The following is a 22,675-nucleotide window of genomic DNA, read 5'->3' on the forward strand; positions in this document are numbered from 1 at the left end:
GGGGCTTGTTTACCAAGTCAGAGAGCGTCCTTTCTTTTGTGTATACTGAAGATACTCGTTTGTATATATCATTCATTAATTTTCTTTTAGGCTTAACCCCTTTATTAATCGAGGGTCGCCACAGCGGAATGAACTGGCAACTTATCCAACACACAGTTGAAGTCAGAATTATTAGCCCTCCTGAATTATTCACCCCCTTGTTTAATTTTTTCCCCAATTTTTATTTAACGGAGAGCAGATTTTTTCAACACATTTCTAAACATAATAGTTTTAATAACTCATCTTTAATAATGGATTTATTTTATTTTTGCCATGATTACAGTAAATAATATTTTACTAGATTTTTTTCAAGACACTTCTATACAGCTTAAAGTGACATTTAAAGGCTTAACTAGGTTAATTACGTTACCTAGGCAGGTTAGGGTAATTAGGGAAGTTATTGTATAACAATGGTTTGTTCTGCAGACTGTCTGAAAAAAAATAGCCTAAAGGGGCTAATAATTTTGTCCCTAAAAGGATTCTTTAAAAATTAAAAACTGCTTTTCATTCCAGCTGACATAAAACAAATAAGACTTTGTCCAGAAGAAAAAATATTATCAGACATACTGTGAAATTTTCCTTGCTCTGTTAAACATAATTTAGGAAATATTTAAAAAAGAAAGAAAAATTCAAAGGGGGGCTAATAATTCTGACTTCAACTGTATGTTTTACACACATTTACACATCTGCAACCCATCACTGGGAAACACAATGGACAATCTAGTTAACCCAGTTTACCTATATTGCATGTCTTTGGATTGTGAGGGAGACCGGTCACCCGGAGGAAAACCACGCGAACACAGCAAGGACATGCAAACTCCAAACAGAAATGCCCAGCCAAGGCTTGAACCAGTGACATTTTTGCTGTGGGGCGAGAACGCTACCCACTGCACCACTGCGCTGCCGTTTATATATTTAAATAAATATTAAGTGTTTGTTTCTTTGTTATTTTTATTTTGTTGTTTTGGTCATTTGGTTTTTTTAATGGACATCTGTACATACTGCATATAATTTTTGCCACTGGACATTTTATGGTGCACTGGGAATAAAATTCACCTCTATTTTTACATTTTCTGGTCATGCCATTGTTATTTATTTTATTTATTTTTTTATTTTTTATGAACCAGGCATATCGTCCCACAGTAAATTCTGAAGAACCTATAGCATCACAGATTTAATGTAAACAGATACATTAAATTCAACCAAAAAATGAAAAGATACTCACCATTTACTCACTCTTGTTCCAAACCAACTTACTCACTCACACTTTCAATTAGTCAGGGGTCACCACAGCAGAATGAACCACCAATTACTCTGGCATATGTTTTATGCGGCAGATAATGAACTATACTTTAAGGCATTAGACCAAATAATCATTCATAAAACCCATTCACTTCAGGATGATGGAACCAGAAGTACCATAACACCACCTAGTTATAGGGTTTTGGCCTACAAAAATCCATCATCCCCGCGGAACTCAATTAACTTTGAACAGGAGACAGTGTTTTAACTTTGAAAAATGGCACACTTCTCCTTTAAACAGCTCCACTGCTGGTAATGAAGGCAAAACACTATAATCCCAATGTCTTTTCTGACCTTCCTCTTGATTCGTTTCTGCTTCCTCTCGGTTTAATCACTTGATTTGTCAGCCAGCATCACTATTTAACATTCACACTCCATGTCAGTTTCGAGCACACCTCACACCTCATGTGCTCATGTTGATCTGGAATAATGAAGGAGGCAGTCGACACCGCGGTCGGTACAACGCGTCCATAGCATGTGGGCCTTGAATGAGACAGATCCCAATGTCACCTTCAGGAGAACTCAGCAGTGCCTGGCGCTTTTGGGAGGCCCACACAGTGATCCCCTACTGCCACGAGACAGAGTATTAGCTTGTGAATAATTTCATGCATGCTAACACGCTGATTTACGAGCTACTTTACAGTTCCTGGGATTTAGCTGTAAATAGAAGTGGATACTTTGTGAAAATGTTGTGTTATTTATTGGTATATATTATTTTATCGCCATAATAGGAAGTGTTTTATGCATTAATATATAATTAAACTTTCTAATAAATATTTTACTTAAAAGGTCATCATTCACACGCTGCTTTATATAGCTTTTTTACATTCTTATGGGATGCAAAACACAGACGTTTCGGTTGAAATGGCTTCTTTAGTGTGTAACACAATCCTACAACTCCATTCTCCTTTTCCATAGCCAATTACATCACGTCATCAACTAGACGACTACTCAGTAGTTAAGACCAATCTCATTTTCATTTTAATAAAGCGAACAACATAAGGAATATTTGCCTCACTTCTAAAAACAATGGTTAAATGATCATCATTCACTTCTTCATGTTTTCGTCAATTTGTACAAAGCAATTTCGACAGTGGAAAATATAAAAAAAATCTATTTTCATGTCATGATTTAATTTATGTCCCAATAGCCAGTTTCTCAGTTCAATTGGGTTGTCGTGGTTCTAACCTTTGACCACCACCCGTTCTACAATGCACCGGCCCCTTACGGCTCCCCCCGCAGGTGGTGGGCCTGCGGGAGGATGGTTCCACGTCACTCCTTCAGGCTAAGTCCAGTCGGGTTCCGTGGGAATAAAACCGGCCCCAGCTGCACCATACTGGGCGACGTCATGGTCCTTGATGTCATTGTACTCATAAGGCATTCAACAATCTACGTTCCTACTCTCACCTATGGTCATGAGCTTTGGGTCATGACCGTAAACACAAATACAAATGGCCGAAATGAGTTTCCTTCGAAGGGTGGCAGGGAGCACTCTTATGGATAGGGTGAGGAGCTCTGACTCCCGGGAGGAGCTCGGAGTAGAGCAGCTGCTGCTCCACATCGAGAGAAGTCAGTTGAGGTGGCTCGGGCATCTGTTTCGAATGCCTCCTGGACGCGACCTAGGGTGGTGTTCCAGGCATGTCCCACTTGGAGGAGGCCTTGGGAAAGACCCAGGACACGCTGGAGGGACTATGTCTCTTGGCTGGCCTGCGAACACCTCAGGATCCCCTTGGAGAAGCTGGAGGAAGTGTCTGCGCCCCAGACTTGACCCCGGAAAAGCGGCAGAAAATGAATGAATGAATTAATGATTTATTTCATTATGGCTACACTCAAAATCCATGATTGTAGATAAATGTTAAATCATTAAAGAAGCACTGGAAGACCCAATTCCTCATTTATTCCTCTTGGTGTAAGTGATTTTATTTTATGAATTCAAAGCGCTTCTCTTTGTAGGAGCGGACTTAACCAATAAGCACGGTAAGCAGGCGTTTAGGGCATCAGGGAATTAGGGGGCCCTGACCAATGCCATGAAGAATATATTTATCATATAGCTTTTTTATACATTTTCTATCGTATGTTGTAAAATCTGTCTATAACTGTTAAGTTTTAAACGTTATTACTTCTTTTCAAACCCGGAGGCCCCCATGAATAACGGAACGTTCCTTCCGTACTGCACCTATGCGAGGTATGAGCGCTTCAATCAATACACTGTGCTTCAACCAGCCAGTGTTTCTAACTTAGCAAAATTTCAGACTCCTTTCGTTTTCAGAACATTTTTTAAAAAGCGACTAGCAAATGCTTTTAGGTGTTACTGGAGATTTTTAGAGACACTTATGTGTACCGTTCCTAACATTACTCTTCGTCAATGGTCTCTCCCACACCTCAGAGCACTCAAAGTGCCACACAGCCATCTCTCACACCTGCAGCATTAAAAGCAGATCATTCCTCTGCATACCGATGACAAATGGTTAGCACTGTCGCCTCACAGCAAGAAGGACACTCATTTGAGTTGAGAACATTACATATTTTATTCTAAAACATAAAATCACATGTTTTCTAATATCAAATATAAATCATATAGATAAATAATAAGGTGATTTATTAAGAAATGAAATGTAATATGTATCATTTATTAGGAAATGAAAAAAATCCTAGAACACAGTAAGGAAAGCTTCTAACTACACCTCCAGAGTTGTAGTTGCAAGCATACAAATTTGCGATACAGTTTGCGAATGTTCATTGGAGCAATGGATTTGGGAAATGCCAAATCAACAAATGTATAACTTATAATGTCGCCGACATCGCCTGTAGTCCCATTTATTAATTTGTTAGCAACCAACATCTTTTAAATAAGCATAATTAATTAAAATACCAAGAATGGAATGTAACTGATGTGTTTTATGTCTTAAAATAAAACATGAACACAAAATGAGTTTGTGAAAGCTACGGACCTTATTTTAGCGATTTAACCAAAATCCCATTCAAACATACCCATTAACTTTGAGATGAGGGAACTGCTAAAATGCTAACTCGTTTACAGAGGTGTAAAGAGTACCTGAAAACCATACTTGAGTAAAAGTACAGATACCTTACTGTAAAAATTACTCCATTACAAGTTACAAGTCACCAATTCCAATAAGACTTGAGTAAAAGTATTAAAGTATCCAATTTTAAAAGAACTTAAGTATTTTACTCATACTGAATGTAGGCTCAAAGGACACTAAAAAAGGTTTTATTTCCTAATATAGATAGTAAATTAAACACCTCAATGTTTCAAAATGGCAGAACAAAATAGATAGAAATTGAACAAAAAGTCTCAAACTCAAATGTTCAAAATGGCACAGATAATTAAAAAAGTAGTAAAAAAACGTAGTAAAAAAAAATCAGCTGACTTTCATGTGATTTACCTCACTGTCTCAAAGGGGGGCAATACTTTTATTTTGAGTAGTTTTTCAATTGATTAGGATGTTTTCTCTGTAATAATATTAAACAAAGAGGGGCAGTGTTATTTTGAAACTTAGTAAACTACACATAAATTCAATAAAAAATACATCACAAACTCATAGCTAAATGCACTTGATGCAAAATGTATAATTTCAGTAAAACATTTATTCACGCTGCACTAAAAAAAATTAAGCTAAAACATAGTCATGTCATGTCACAGTGGTTTTGCTATATCAGTAAGTGTATTAAGTTCACTTAATTCACATTAAATTAACATTAAATAGACTCTTACTTCAATGTGTTTTCTCAAATTTTACGATAAATTATTAAAAGCACTTATTTTTGTGGCAAACAAAGACACTGCATTCTGTAAGAGAGATTCTGCATATCGGCAAATGAAAACATTTCTTTCAGATAAGGCCATGAATGGTCATCAGTGCTGGCACTGCTTGATGTGCAGACTTCGGCTTCATCATTTGCTGCAGCCATGTCGCTAATTAAACCCCTGGTATTTGGCAAGCTGCTAATTCACGTTCACGTGATTTAGCTCATAAATAGCATACAGTACCTTCAGCACCCTGCAGATGGCGATATCGCCTCGTCCGCCCAACAAATTAGCCATGGTAGATAGAGATGCCAACTTGTCGCGCACAATAACAATGTAACGAGTAACTATAGGCGTCCGTTCAAATGTAGTGGAGTAAAGAGTACATATATTCAACCAAAAATGTAGTCAAGTAAAGAGTAAAAGTGGCTTATAATTTTTAATACTCAGTACAAGTACAAAGTAGCCAAAAAAATACTTAAGTAAAGTAACAAAGTCCATTTACTTAAGTAATTTACACCACTGCTCACTTACAGGGTTTTGGAGACAAATTGACATCATAGGTCCTCCACTATATGGGTGCAAGCTGAAGAAACTTGCACGCTGAAGTGAACAGTCTCTAATAAAGTTTGCTGGTTTGAGCCTCAGCTGGGTCAGTTGGCATTTCTGTATGGAGTTTGCATGTTCTCCCCGTGTTCGTGTGGGCTTCCTACAGGTGCTTCGCACGGTTTCCCCTACAAGTCCAAAGACATGTGGTATAGGTGAATAGAGTAAGCTAAATAGTCTGGAGTGTATGTGTGTTACGGTTCATTAAGATGGAAACACTAGGGTTAAAGCAACATTTAAAACTTATGACTCTTTATGAATGGTGGCGGCAATGGACCAGACAAACAACCAAATTATGCCAAAATAAGTGTTTATTTTACAAAGTGGATAACTGATAAACAAAGTATATACAAAATAAAGAAAACAAGAATAAATAAATGGTTGTAATAAAGGGGAGGAGGAACAAAAGTGGCGCCAAAGAAAAGAAAATAATATAACAAAACACAGCTCTAACTAGAAACCACAATCTCTATACTATCTAATAAAAGAAAGAGAATGAAAAGTCTTCAGCGTTTTCACGCCCCATCTAAACTACACTTCTAAACACAAACAAAACTTACAATTAGTGACGCACACTTCTAAACTAGTGTGTATAATACATTGGTATCTCCTACGTGTAGCAACATGTAGGTCACGTGACATCTACCCTGTTCCTCGAATCCCATGGATGTCGTATATCTGGTAATCAGAGGGAATACACAATTAGAACACTTTTAAAGATTGATTTCAGCACAAATGATTATAACACACATAGCACAAGAAACTATCACATAATCCAGCTATCCAGCAAAACACACAGTCAACCAACATGGCAAACACACAACAGTGAGCATGCAAAAAGCAAGCTAGCTTTCGACTGCACCGGCTTCCTTTTAAAGTAGGGAAGTCTGCTTGTGATTGGTCAATGATGATGTCATCGCAAATGGTAATGATGACTGGCATCTAGCTTGGTCAATAGGTAGATGAGCTGGGCGGACCTAAAGAAATTGATAGGTAGAGAAGGAGGGAGAAAGAGAAAAAAATACAAAACACACACAGGCACAGATACTGAGCCGTAACAATGTGTGAATGAGTGTGTATGGGTGTTTCTCAGTGATGGGTTGCAGCTGGAAGGGCAGTCGCTGTGTAAAACATATGCTGGATAAGTTGGCAGTTCATTTCGCTGTAGAAAACCAGTCATGATAGAAACCAGTCATTTTAAAGTGTTAAAATATTTCCAAATATAACTGATTGTACAGAAAGTGAAATAAATATAAAAATGTACACCCTTCACCTTAGAACACTGCGATGATGGTATAAAATTGTGATTTTTTCCTAAACTGAATACGGGCTTTTAAAAAAACAAAGAAAGACTGAGCTGAGATGCAGCCGGAATGCAATTAGGAGACTTTTCAGCAAGACAAGAAAAACAAATGCGGAAATAAGTCCGAGCAGAATCCACTGAGACTGGGTGATTAAGCCTGGCTTGGATGTCCCCTATGCCCCTTACACACACACTTTCCATCCCCCTTTCCCAGATGAGACACGAGACAGTCGCTAACTCGGATCGAAGACCCACCATAGTCTGGATTATGTGTCAATTTACCACCCAGCTGCAGTGGCAGTGTCTCCCTTGCCGAACATGACTAGCTCTAATTAGGCCGTGCTACCAATTACTGCTGATCCCAAGTCAGAATGAACAGAAAGAGAGAGAGAGAAACAAAGACATACACCATTGTTTCGCTTTCTATACCCAAACGCTGTGCTAAATGTGTGCAGTAATCCATCATTTTGAGCTTAACAAGTTTAACACGCTCTTACAGTATGTAGCATTCAGTAGAACCTAACTACTGCTGGAGCAATTTAGTTGTTCCTGAAACCTAACTACTCAATAAGTTATGAAAGGTCGTAAAGTCATTACAAATAAGCATTGTTAAACCACTGTAGACTGAAATACAGTTACTGTCAGTTATGCTTGTAATAATAAGGATATATGGCAAATAATAAAATACGACCGTGAGAGAACTATGGATCTTCAACAGTGTTTTATGGATTTTCACACTGAGTGTGACACAATAAGGTGTTGTAAATCCATAGACTGTTACATATATGGACGTAGTATCTGTGACCTCACCCATAGGTTTCTGAAGATTGCAAAAGAAGCTACAAGAAGGCTAGGCCAACTATCATTATTTTGTTCACGCATCATCGCACCAAACAAGGGTAAAGAGGCGGAGCGTGAATTACTCCATTTCATTGTCCGCACGGTCTCATAATAAAGTAAACACTTTAGGAGATATCTATGATGACAATGGTTTAAAATCCTTCCAGAACCTTAAAACTCAATATAATTTGCCAGGCACCTTCTTTTTTTATGTTTCTGCGCATCAGATCAGCTCATCTGGCTTATGGGGTACCTTGGAACTCTCAACTATCTATTCACCCATTACGTAAATTAATCCTTCCTTCTGACAAGTCTCCCTCCTCTGCTTCAGTTATCTATATCTTTCTTCTTGAGCATTCATACAAACATCTACCTATCACAACTGTTTGGGCTAAGGACCCTAATGAGGATGTACACGTTTTATTTTCAGATCAGGTATGGGAGAGGTTTAAAATGTCTTCTAGAAATCCTAATCACCAAATTATACACTGGAAAATTGCTGCATAGGTTCTACTTGACTCCAAAGAAACGTTTTTATATGAACCTCTCATCTTCTTCTAATTGTAATCTCTGTTTACAAGGATCTTTAGGCACTTTGTTACATTTCTTTTGGAAATGTCCCTTTCTGTCTCCTTTCTGGACTCAGCTCTCACAGAATTTATCATATTTGTTGGGAACTCAGATATGTTTGACTTCACTTCATTTTTTCATGAATGACTTTTGGGACCTTACTTTGTCCTTTCAACAAAGATGTCTTTTGTTAACTACTCTCACAGCAGCAAAAAAATTGCTGGTCAACCGCTGGAATCCTTCTCATACTATGGACAGACGAACCTGGACTGTTTATTTGTTGGACATTCTCTCGATGGAACTCTCAACTACCCGCATACATGGTGTTAATATGAAAACTGTCAGTATATGGCGTTCAGCCTTCGATGTTGTGTCATCCTTTTTGAAGTCTTTGTAAAATTCCTTTGTAAAATTATTTGATTTGTTTATATATTTATTATTATTATTATTATTATTATTATTATTATTATTTTATACTTTTGAAGTCTACCAGGGGTGGGATGGGTGGGTGTGGGTTTTAAATTTACACTTTTTTTTTCTTTCCGTTTTATATTGTTTCCTGAAAAACTCAATAAACAGTAGTTAACAAAAAAAAAAAAAAGAGGCGGAGCGTGAAAGGAGCTACAGATGCCTTCTAGCATTCTGCTTGAACTGGCTTTTCTTTGGGAGAAATGCTTAATACTTCATCACCTTGTTTGTGTTCTGACCACATGTGCTTGGTTGTATACTATATCTATAAAGTGTTTAAACTTTTAAAAATACTGTTGTAATACATTGAGCCACTAAGCACTGTTCTTTTGACGTTTTTCTAAAGGAGGAAAACGTGAATACTTTCCAAACACTTAAAATATAGTCGGTGTTAGTAAATTTATGAAATCCAGGCAGGCACTCTATGACAACGTTTCAAATGACTGTTCTATAGCCTACAGATAATCTATCTGTATTCAAGTTCTAAAGAAAAATGTAAATGATAAATGATCTTAAATAAAACAAATACATTTATAGATATGATATATAGGTATATAATTTCACTGACCTGGGAAACGGAGGCCACGTGATTGGTTTGTAAACACAATTAAGTTCACACAGCATGCCACATCATTGTAAGAAATAATTCCAAATAGCAACAGTCTGTGTAAAGTCACATAAACAAAACAAAAATGCGATGTATATGCTGAGTGCTGAGGTGAAGTGACAACAACCAGCGAGACCTAGCTGTCACTCAAGTGACCATGCCCTTTATGCAGACTAGGGCCCAATCCCAATTCTACCCCTTAGCCCTTCCCCTTACCCCTGCCCCTCGTTTTGCGCGTGCCCGTGAAGGGGTAGTTGGGTTTAGAGGCAGGGTTGGGTACAATGCCTCCTTTTTAAAATGGGACATTTTTTGTACAACAGAACTCGTACGACTTCATACACTAACCCGACAAACGTAAAGATAAGTCATGAGATCAGGCTGTTAAACCCCATCATTGTTGAGTGTTCATAATTACTTACAAAAACAATCTAATGGCGCATTTCCACTGACCGGTGTGGTACAGGTCAACTCTTTCAAGCTTGCATTTCCACTGCCAAAAGGGTAACAATGGGGTGGGCGTGGTGTACGACAGAAAGTTTAAGTCAACGTTATTCTCACGTAAGGAAATCTTGCTCAAAGTAAAGCTTAACAGGTCGTTCACGTATCATATGAGAAGCACTTCTCACAAAAAAAGATGCTTTATACACATAAATACTTGTGCATTCATGTTCAATATATAACTTTTCAATGAACATAATTTGATCATAACTGCAGATCAATGTAAAAATAGCCTACTGTAACGTCTGTAATTATATATAATAAATAAATGCAGCACATATGAACACATACAGACCCTAGAGACTGTCTTTGATATGCAATAATTACAGAAAAACTACACACAGCAGACATTTAGTCCTTATTTGGATTCAAAAACAACAGGCAACATGTAGCCCACAGTCTGTGCAAACCTCTCATCTGTATCCTTATTCTTTACCGGCACATGTAACCTCTTGTTAGAAAATAATTCTGTCATTGCGAGTTTACAATAGTCCAAAAGGTGATGATAATAGTTAAAGGTGGCAGTTTGTTTATGGATTAGGTTGCTGAAAGAATCATTTGCTTCTTTGTTTTATCAGGCTTCTCCTTTGTTTTTTTCGCGCTTCACTCTCGCATTTGTCTATTTCTGAAAGGATCAGATGTCAGAAGCACTTCAATAATCACGTGCACATTAGTTATTAAAAGTTCGTTATTTCAACTATAGACGCACACACGAGCGATTGCGAGCTCCCTGGAGAAAGTGAAACCGCTCACACTTTAAGACGGCCTCATAAAACAAAAACAGGACACACCAGATTTTGTTCTTCTTGGCTTTGTGGCTGTTCAATGACAGGGTTTGTTTGAGCATGGGTCAACCATGGCTCATTATTATTTGTGTATATTATTGTGATGCATTTGGCCTGCATTTCATTTTTCACTTCAGCAACCTTTTCAGTAATGATAAGGAAAAAAAGAGCAAACCTAATTTATGTTCCATGCTAACTTTAAGAAGTACATTTACATATTAGATCATATACAGCATTTCGTTCTTTATCGTCAATGCAGTAACCTGACTGTAAAGCAGCTACTTAGCATTGATTAGCATTTTGTTTAGCTACAATAAAGTAGCTTCTTCAACACTGCTTAGAATTCTGTATTAACCAATACTGGAAACTGAAAATTTGTATTGTATAACATAGTTAACAACACTACCCTTATTTGGAACGAGTCACTTTATTGAGAGCAGTTTTCCCAGAAGTACTTTTCTCCTCTGTCACCTTTCCTGTGTAACAGTGGTTTGTTTATAAACCTGTCTCTGTCTTTCTCTCCCCCTGTCTATCTCTCTGCAGGTAGTCAGGCTCAGTTCCCCATCACCCAGAATGTGACGGTGGTTGAGGGCAGCACGGCAAACATGACCTGCCGAGTGGATTATAATGATAACACCTCCCTCCAGTGGTCAAATCCAGCACAACAGACCCTCTTCTTTGGGGACAAGAAAGGTGAGTGTGGGCTGCTGTAAATCAGTCTGGTGTGTTGAGCGTGCAGCTGAACCAGAGTGGGTTACTGGGTCGGGTCGAGAGGAAATCTGCTGTGTAAGGATGAGTTCGGGCTCAAGACTAATGAGACTAAGCATCCATGTGTTTGCTCTCTCTTTCTCTAGCTCTCTCAGATGAGCCGGGCAAACAAACAAACCAATCAATTGTTCGATTCATAGCATCCACATCAGCACTGCAATAACAAAAGCAATTTAGCATCATTAAAGGTTCTCTAGTGGTGACGGATGAAGTGTTGCTCTGTAAGTCTTCCGGGATATGCACTCAACACACAACAGTGTGTTTACAACTGATTTTATGGCTTCCTACTGCAGACTAAAGTGCTTTATACTAATTTAAAGGAACACGCCACTATTTTTTTTTTTAACAGGCTCATATTAAAAGTCATCTAGATTTAAAAGGTTGAGTTTTACCATTTTTTTAGTTCATTTAGTTGATCTATGGGTCTGGTAGCTTAGCTTAGCATAGATCATTAAATTGGATTACATCATTAGCATAAAGCTTGACACCTCTGTATTCACATTGTGCACAAAGAGAGACAGAAATTGAAACATTGCTTTTTTTCTAGCTCAAAAAAGTCTAGGAACTATATTTTCATGACATCCAAGGAACGTAACTTTCAAGGAACGTTGTTGTCCTGATATTGCTGCAAGAGATACAGTGATATTACGCTGTGCCTGAAAATAGTCCCGAGCTAGGGAGCTAGGCAAGGGTGCTGTGTAATCTCATTGCGCCTCATTGCGCCACGGCTTTAGCCATGGTACAGCAGCAAAGTCCCTAGATTATTACACCAGAATGAGAGTATACAGTGCATCTGGAAAATATTCAAAGCCCTTGACTTTTTCCACATTTTTTATGTTACAACTTTATTCCAAAATGGATTAAATTAATGTATGTCCTTAAATTTCTACACAAAATACCCCATAATGACAATGTGAAAAAAGATTTTTCTGAAATTGTTGCAAATTTATTATAAATATGAAACCTGAAAAATCGCAATTACAGCCTCAAGTCTTTTTGAATATGATGCCACAAGCTTGGCACACCTTTGGTAATTTTTGCCCATTCCTATTTGCAGCACCTCTCAAGCTCTATCAGGTTGGATGGGATGCGACAGTGTACAGCTATTTTTAGATCTCTCCAGAGTTGTTCAATAGGATTTAGGTCTGGGCTCTGGCTGGGCCACACAAGGACATTCACCGAGTTGTTGTGAAGCCACTCCATTAATATTTTAGTGGTGTGTTCTGGGTCATAGTCTTGCTGGAAGATGCACCTCAGTCTTGAGGTCAAGAGCACTCTGAAGCAGGTCTTCATTCAGGATGTCTCTGTACATTGCTGCATTCATCTTTCCCTTTATCCTGACTAGTCTTCCAGTTCCTGCTGCTGAAAAACATCCCCACACCACCATGCTTCCCTGTAGGGATGTATTAGTCTGGTAATGAACCTGGTTTTCTCCAAACATAACGCCTGGCATTCACTCCAAAGTGTTTAAGTTTCGATTTGTCAGACCAGAGAATTTTGTTTCTTATGATCTGAGGGTCCTTCAGATGCCTTTTGGCAAATTCCAGGTGGGGAATGGCTTCCGTCAGACTACTCTACTGTACAGGCCTGATTGGTGGATTGCTGCACAGATGGTTGTCCTTCTGTAAGGTTGTCCTCTCTCCACAGAAAAACGCTGGAGCTCAGACAGAGTGACAGAGTTATCGATCACTTCACTGACTAAGGCCTTTCTCCCCCGATCACTCAGTTTAGATGGCCGGCCAGCTCTAGGAAGAGTCCTGGTGGTTCCAAACATCTTCTACTTACGGATGATGGAGGCCACTGTGCTCATTGGAACATTCATTGGAACAGCAGATTTATTTTTCTGTAACCTTCCCCAGCCTTGTGGTTCAAGACAATCCTGTCTCGGAGGTCTACAGACAATCCCTTTGTCTTCATGCTTGGTTTGTGCTTTGACATGCACTGTCAACCCTGGGATCTTATACGGACAGGTGTACGCCTTTTCAAATCATGTCCAATAAACTGAATTTACCACAGGTGAACTCCAATTAAGCTGCTGAAACATCTTAAGAATAATCAGTGGAAACAGAATGGACCTGAGCTCAATTTAGAGCTACACGGCATAGGCTGTGAATACTTCTGTACATGTGATTTTTCAGGTTTTTCATTTTTAATATTTCAAAAATTATTTTTTCACATTGTCATTATGGAATATTGTGTATAGAATTCTGAGGAAATAAACATATTTAATTCATTTTAGACAGGCCGTACCATAAAATAATGTGGAAAAAGTGAAGCACTATGAATACTTTCCGGGTATACTCTCATTCTCAGCCATATTGACTTAGAAAATAGGAGCTTTTAATATTTCATCAGCCTTATTACAAGATCTAACTACAGTAGTCAAGCCTTAAATAGGAAAATTATCAAAACTTTTTTGATTTTTACATTTCTGAACAAAATGCTAATGGTCTAATTTAATTCAATGATCTATGCCAAGCTAAGCTAATAGTGCTCCTGTCAGACTGGTAAAATCCAACTGTTAAGCTCTTGAAGACTTGTAAAATGTGGCTATTTCCAAACAAAAGTGGAGTGAGTGTTCCTCTTAAATCTGTTCTATGGCCTACATACATAAATTGCTGGTATGGATTAATTACCAAATGAAATAGCATAATGACAAATTGCTGTTTTTTTTCTTTCTTTTAGTCTGCAGGCACTGTGTTAGTCCCACCTGAGCTACAGGCAACTTATAAGCCACTGTTACAGAAACTGTTCACACAGGACAAGTTTGTGTGTTCAGAGAGAGCTAGATGGAGCAGAGCCGCACGGAGCACAAATCAGCAGTCCCAGGGTGCATTTTCAAAGCTGAACTACTTTTAACTTGACATGGCATCTTAAAAACGTAAGATGCATCTTAAGAAAGCAAGGCACAAGATGCTGAAAACAGAGAGATGCAGCATCAGTCTGACTTGTGCATATAAACAAGCTGTCTATAGACTTTAATGCTATGGAAGTGAATCAAATGAACGATGATTTTTGAACATCTATTCAAATAAAACTTTTCATCTATCCATCTAACATTATTTCTGCCAATCTCTCCATTCATCTGTCCATCTATACTTCTATCAATTTATCTATGCTTCCAGCCATTCAGATGTTTTCTTTATCTGTTCATCAAACTTTTCGTTTATTCATTATTTTGTCTGTCCATCCATCAATCTTTCTGATTATTTCTCATATACTTTATCTATTGTATCTGTCTTCTGGTTCATTCATTCATTAATTCATTCATTCAATCATTCATTCATTCATTCATTCATTCATTCATTCATTCATTCATTCATTCATTCATTCATCTGTCTATCCATCTGTCCATTCAAACTCTTCATTCATCCAATCAATTTATCTGTTGTCCTCCTATCCATTTGTTTGTTTACCATCCATCTATCCATTCATTTGTCAATCCATCCATCCATCCATCCATCCATCCATCCATCCATCCATTTGTACACCCATCTATTCTTCTGGTAATCTATCTGTCTATGCTTGTCCATCCATACATCCATCCTCTGTCCATTTTCAATTCATCTGTCAATCTCCCTCTATCCATCCATCATTCTGAAAATCTATTTGTCTGTCTGTTTGTTTGTCCATCCATCCGTTTATGCTTCTAAACAACAAACTGTCTGACTGCTTGTCAATCCATCCATCTGTCCATCCATCCTCCATCCTCCATCCTTCCATCTATCTGTTCTGTCCATATTCTCATACAGATATTTAGCATGTATTTGTTCATCATTACATGCATATATCCATCCATCTACACCTCCCTCCATCCATCATTTTGAACATATGTGTGATTGTCCATCTGTTTGTCTGTCCATCCATCCATCCATCCATCCATCCATGCATCCATCTATCTTTCTATTCATATATCCTTCTGTTCATCTACTCATACAGCTATTTAGCATCTATCTGTTTATTATTACATGTATAAATCCATCCATTTATACCTCCCTCCCTCCTGCCAACATCTGTCTGTTTGTCCATCCATCCATCCATCCATCCATCAATTTTTTTATTTATCTATCTTCCTGTAGATCTATTCATCAGCTATTTAGCATCTATGTTTATTATTACTTGCAAATATCCATCCATTTATTCCTCTTTCCATCATTTTGCATATATGTCTGTCCATCCATCTGTCAGTCCATCAATCCATCCATTCATTCATTAATCATTCTATCCATCCATGAATCAATTTATCCATTATTCTATCAATCTGTCTATCCTATCATTCCATCCATCCATTAATTTTTCCTTCCGTCCATCTATTCATACAGATTTTTAGGATATATCCATTCATTATCCATCGATCCACCAATAATTTTATCCATCCATCACCATTTCCATTCATTTATCCTTCTGTCCATCTACTCATACAGTTATTTAGAATCTATTTGTTCATTATGCATATATCCATCCATTGCACATACACATGCATATATCCATTCATGTATACCTCCCTCAATCAGTCCATCATTTTAAACATCTGTATGTTTGTCCATCCATCTGTATATCCATCCATCCATCCATCCTATCATTCATCCATCTTATTAATCTGTCCTATCCATCTATCTGTCCATCCATCTGTCTATCCATCCATCCATCCATTGCCGTCCGTCTGTCCATCCATCTGTCCGTCCATCTGTCCATCCATCCATCCATCCATCCATCCATCCATCCATCCATCCATCCATCCATCCATCCATCCATCCATCCATTCATCCTTCTTTCCATTTGTTTATCCTTCTGTCCATCTACTCATACAGCTATTAGCATCTAGCCATTCTTTATTAAATGTATATATCCGTCCATTTACCCCTCCAACCATGCATCCATCCACCATCCTTCATTTCTCTGTCCATCTATCCATTTACCATATATGCATTCATTATTGCATGCATATATCCATCTATTTATCCCTCATTCCATTCGTCCTTCAGATCATCTATCCTTCTTTCTTCTTGTCCATCCATCCACTCATCCATCCATCCATCAATCCATCCATCCATCCATCCATACACACATCAACCCATCAAGCCATACATGCATACATACATTCTTTTCTCCATCATACATCCATTTACCATATATCTATTAATTATTCATATACCCATCCATCATAATTCGTACAGATTTACATACTAAAGAGTTCACACTTTACCATTGCTTCACTGGCTCAATTCTCTATCTCGCTCTTTCTCACCTCGTCAATCCAAGGGCAAGTCAAGTGCGTAGTTATGATCTTAAAATAACCTTGGTCTCAACAAGAAAGGCTGGGATTTTAATTGGCACTAGATTGGTGTTATGCATTTTCACATTCTGATTTTGGATGTTTGAGTCTCGAGAACTCTTGATGCACAAGCATAACAGATGAAAAAGTGATTTCAGAGATGGAGCAGGTTTTTAATTGAAATATGCAGAATTTTTGAGTAAATACCGTGCAGATGAATCATTCGCAATAAGACTATAAACATCCATTTAGAAAGCATACTGTTTGGGGGTCATTTTTTGATTTTATAGTGACTTGAAATCTTTTCAGAACTTAGGCAGGAGATGAAAGTAGATTTCGTTTGTTATCTGACGTTAGTAACGGCAGGGCTTTTGTTTGTCTGATGAAAATAAGTCGCTTCATTAGTCTGCAGTGGAGAGCAGCACCATCACTGACATTTACGACTGCGTGTGTTTATGTGTGGGAGAGTGCGAGTTTGAAATAATGTATTATCTCTCTATATGTGCAGGTATTTGCTCTATTTTTCTAGCACAAACAACTGCTGTCATATTTTTTTGAGATACAGCAGCGCTTTGAAAGGTTTTTTTTCTCTCTCTCTCTCTCTTCATTGGATTCCTCTGTGGATCTGAGATTATATGTCAGCTCACATTTTACTGTAATTGACAATCTTGAGATTGGATTTGTGAGGAGCTCCGAGTTATTCTTTCAGCTTTGACAGAAATAGTTCACCCATAGATTCTGTTAATATTTATCTTCATTTTTACAGTATGGAAATAGGAGTGTGCATATTCTGCTAAATATCTCCTTTATTCAAGATCAGGTGTTGTCAGAAATTGGTAATATAAGACACAGGCTGGTAGCCAAGGGGGGTATTTCGAAAGACTCACCCCTCACTGACAAAGGTCTAGAATATACATGAATGAGCTCATGTCCTATTCATTAGATAATTTACCCTACTTTGACTGCTGTGCCATAATAAATAGTAAAATTAACCCATCGAAAAAGGTTTTAAGACCAAGTGGATTCCTCTGTTGGCTGTCGCTTCAATGTGACTTCAGCTAATCAGCTTTGGCCAGTGCACACAAATATCTTTCAGCGTTCAGCTGTACAACAAAACATACAATCTGGTGTAACTTTATTTCAAATCTTGGACCTTATTCTTGAAACCAAAAAAATAAATAAAAAAAATGACCAATGAAAAAATGTCAAACACCAAAAGCGACCGATGTTAAAATGAGTCTGAATACTATTTTAGTTATTGTTGTTTTTATTAATTTGGCCTATTGCTGACTAATTTAATTGGCTGACGCTGCTATGACTTCAGACACGCCCTTTGTCAAGGGTTGACGCTGAAGCTCCGTGTGTCACGAATGGGGGAGAACCAAACAAAACGCAAAAATCCATGTGCAGCAATTTATTAACAAAAAGAAAAAGGTATCCAAAAAGACAGATTTCCAAGAGACAAAGGTTTCCAAATCTTGCACGGAACTATAAGCAAGATACAAAAACTAGATGACCAGATGAAGGAACTGGCAAAAATCCAAAAACGGGTAAATACAAGGACAGGGTAGGAGTGCTAACAAGTGCTAACAAAAACGAACACAAACAGGAATCCAAGAATAATCGTAATACAAAAAACTAGATAACCAGACAAACATACAAGACGTGAGGAACTAACAAAATCCTAAGGCAACTAAAACAGAGAACAAGAGGGTTTATAAAGACAGGACCAAAGTAACAAACACGAAACAGCTGTAACATAACACAATCAGTGATACAAAGGATTATGGGAAATGAAGTGAAACTACAAAACAAACAAGTGCCCTCAAGTGTCCAAACTAGGGCACTGCAACAGGTGTGACACTGTGTGAATGGGGTATTACACTTAGCTGATGATTGATTATAAAGCTTGTTTAGCATGCTGTCCTGGGAGATAGCCCTGAGCTCATAATATCCTTGAGCCTGGGGCTCTCTCCCGTTTGCAGGGTGAGAGGGGAGTAAGGCCCCGTTTACACTGTCAGGTCTTGATGCCCAATTCCGATTTGTTGCCTATTACTTATTTGTTTGCCTGTCTGTTTACACGTTGTTTTAATTGTGACCCATATCCAATTCATGCGTTTACACTTGCCATACAATTTACGATGTCGTGCATGCATAAAGGCGGGTTCTAGCATCTGTGCCATGATGATATGTATAATCCATTTATAAATAATATTGTTTTGTTTGTGTCTAAACATTGCGACCATCCACTCAAAATATTTTTATTATTTTGTTGCTGTCGTACCATGGATATTTTCTCAAATTATCATTAAACGTGAAGCTAACAAATTACTAGATAAAATGAGAATTTAAACTGTTGTCATCAGTTAAACAAGCCGAGTCCATGCCAGAAGCAGCCCGGACTCTACACACAGACTCGGGCAAGATATGGTTAACAGGAATCGGGCCAGTTTTTTACAGTCGCATCACAAGCGCATGTGCGCGAGCGAGCTGCGGGCCATACTCGGCCCGGATAACACTCGCCGATGCCGAGTCGGAGCCAGAGGGGCCTAAGGGTTGCCAAGCTCGGGCCGATTACTACCTGCTGTCTGGGACTAGCCACGATGGAAGAAATTGTCTTATTTTTAGCTTTGCGAAATATGCGAAGTGTAAAATAAGCAGTGGTTCAGTCCAGATTTACCCCCATGCAGTTTATGTAATGGTATGGCCCTGATGTGTATTTGTGTGTGTGTGTGTGTGTGTGTAGTTGAAGCTGTAGCCTTTACCTGTGTGTACACTGGTGTTGGAGAGAATAAAGTTATTCTATGTGTAGCCCGCAGTGCATGTATTAATAGCGACAAAAAGCAAACGTTCCAACACGAACTTCGCCCAACTTTAAAATGATTTTAAGGAGGAGCTGGAAAAGGGCCATCATGGCAAGTTGTGCTTATGATGTCCTCCACCATTCAGAGGAATTTGTGGGTACGAGAGAGATCTCAGGTCTGGTGGGAGCAAATTGTGGCTCTTCCTCTGTGTTTCCTCTGATGTTGTTTACCGTGTCGGCATCTCCACGCACGCTCTTCTTTCTGTCATTAAACCGTGGGGAAGCACCACATTGTCGCAAGTTTAATGATGTACAGAACTAAATACCTCAGTAAATCCAATCTGCCTGTTTACATGACAGTCGCATTGTCATATATCCGATCTATATCTGATTTATTTCCACATATGAAGGAGGCCTGAAACCGATCTCTGAATATCCAAATGCATGCGTTTTTTTTGTGTTTACACAGTCATAGAACAGATCCGATCTGTGTCACATATGAGCAAAAAATCGGAATTGGGTCACATTTAACTGGCAGTGTAAACAGGGCCTTAGAGCTCGGGTAGCCGGCAGCTAGCTCTCTGCAACTCTCACATGGTCACCCAATGAAGCTAAGCAGGTCAGTACATGGATGGGAGACCACATGGGAAGTGGTGTTAGTGAGGCCAGCAGGGGGTTCCCAACCTGCGGTCTGTGTTGGTCCTAATGCCCCAGTATAGTGACGGGGACTCTATAGCCTCATCACTCTGTCTCCTCTCCACCAATCAGCTGGTGTGTGATGTGCGATCTGGCGCAAAATGGCAGCCGTTGTGTTATCCAGGATGAATGCTGATGAGGTGATTCCCCTCCTTTGAGTAAAGTGCTTTGAGTGCCCAGAAAAGCGCTATATAAATGTAAGGGATTATTAATTATTATTATCTCAAAAACTCCTCTGCTGTAGTAACCAATAAACAGACAGTGATTGCTCTTAAGAGATAATACTTACTAGGAGCATGTCTATGGTGCCGATTTGGATTAGTCAATTAACTTAAGTTGCGTGTTGTTTGGATGGTGGGAGGAATCCAGAGCACCTATGACAACACGAGGAGAACATTCAAACTCCACACAGAAATCCCAAATGACCCAGCTGGTGAACTATTTCTTTTAGGAAATATACAAAACACCACAAAGATACAAATGAAGTTCTCCAATGAGAAGACAAGTCTCGCCGTAACTTACACATAGGAATTGTTATGCATTCATTAACCTTAACTGAGCACCAAGTGATAATTTCATTTACATTCATGCATTATGCAAAACCACTTGCTTTTCATTGTAAGTATGTATTTTATCAGTTCATTGGAATCAAACAGTTTGAGCTGCTGGATTTACTACACATGCACATCAGTCTTAATGTGCATCACTATTTAGAATATTACTGCAGTGGCATTGGGTGTTAGGTAACGAAGATGAGGAAATTGAAACTATTAATAACTAAAGGAAGAAACAAGGGCAAGCATGAGGTTAGATTGAAGGTGTTGTGTGTATGTTTCTAACACTTCTAAAGCATGAAAATACCATAATATCATAGCATATATAGTGGAGGAATAAGTATTGAACACATCACCATTTTTCTCAAAAAAAAAATATATATATTTCTAAAGGTGCTGTTGACTTGAAAATTTCACCAGATGTTGGTAACAACCAAAGAAATCCATATGTTCAAAGACAACAAAACTAATTAGTTTACAAATTAAGGTATGCATATTAAAATGAAAGGACACAAGGAAACAGTATCGAACACATTAAGAAAGGGGTGTAGAAAGGCGGTGAAAGCCCAGACAGCAGCTGAAATCTCTCAGTAGTTCTTCAGCAACCCTCTGCCCTCCGTCATTATATTTGAATATCAGCTGCTTCAGTTTAACATCTACATTAGCAGGATGATGAAGATGAAACCATGTGGACATTTCAGCACAACAAATATCCAAAACACAACCAAGGAATGGTTTCAGAGAAAGAAAAGCTGTATAATGGCCCAGCCAATCACCCGGCTCGAATCCTGTTAAAAATACAAAATACAGATCAGATTTGATATACGAGACCCACAGAACCATCAAGATTTTGACACTCTTTAAAAGTCTGTGAAAAAAATATATAAATATTATAAATATTATAAAATATTATATTATTATTTGGCTATTATTTGTTTGTTTTTACCAAAAGCTGGTTCGTAAGCATCTTCCTTAGAAATATTATTCTAAACAACATTGCTAAACAATGCTAAACTCAGCTATTCTTTTTTTTTTTTTTTTTTTGAAAATGTGCACTCAGTGTAAGAATTTTTTTGGTCTGCATAACCAACCAGCTGCCAGTTTATCCAATTATATTTTAGCAATCTTGGTTGCCTTAGTGGAAAACAATGCATTTCATTTCAATCTTGAAATAAGATGCAGACTTAGAGTTATACAAATTAACATGGGGTATTATTTAATTAGCAAAAAATATATATTTTACATTGTACATATATTTTACAGCTTACATTGTAACATCATGTCCTAACAACACGTGACACAATAAGATTTCAGCAGCAAGCAATTTGGCTATCTGCACCAGACGCAACACTACAGAAACATTTAAATACAGCCATTTAAAAGCACAGAATAGCACACTGATAGTTATTGGTTTGCACTGAATCACATTTCTAACATTAATTTTTAAACTCATGTTTAATTATTAATTCATTTTCATGATCTGAGGTAACTTATCGGCTGCTGCTTTCGGTATTGCAATAAAGAGAAAATTAAATTTAAACTTACATTTATAAGTTTAAGTTTAATAAGCACATTATCAGTACCTGAAGTGATCATTGTCATAGTAGTTTTTGCAATTGTTATCCTGCGGTATGTTGCAGAAATGGAAACCATTTCTTTTTTTTTCTTTCTTTTTTTATATCATCAGCATGAAAAGGAATAAAGGGTTTTGGCATTCTGTATTACCTAGATTCAAGTGCATTTTTGTGGTTTTACAAAAATTTACAACAAAGGCTTTTTCTGAAAGTGTAGC

General features: G+C 38.0%; 1 protein-coding gene across 10 annotated transcripts in view; it reads left to right on the forward strand.

Annotated features, from left to right (window-relative positions):
• The window catches only part of cadm2b (cell adhesion molecule 2b), a 462,204-nt gene that overhangs the window by 332,010 nt on the left and 107,519 nt on the right, over positions 1–22,675 (forward strand). For all 10 annotated transcript variants that reach the window (XM_005157473.6, XM_005157476.6, XM_005157475.6 and 7 more), the window contains 1 exon segment: positions 11,331–11,480. In XM_005157473.6, coding sequence (XP_005157530.1) covers positions 11,331–11,480 — 150 coding nt within the window.

The sequence above is a fragment of the Danio rerio genome, chromosome 15, assembly GCF_049306965.1.
Source record: "Danio rerio strain Tuebingen ecotype United States chromosome 15, GRCz12tu, whole genome shotgun sequence".
In the NCBI taxonomy this organism is placed as follows: Eukaryota; Metazoa; Chordata; class Actinopteri; order Cypriniformes; family Danionidae; genus Danio; species Danio rerio.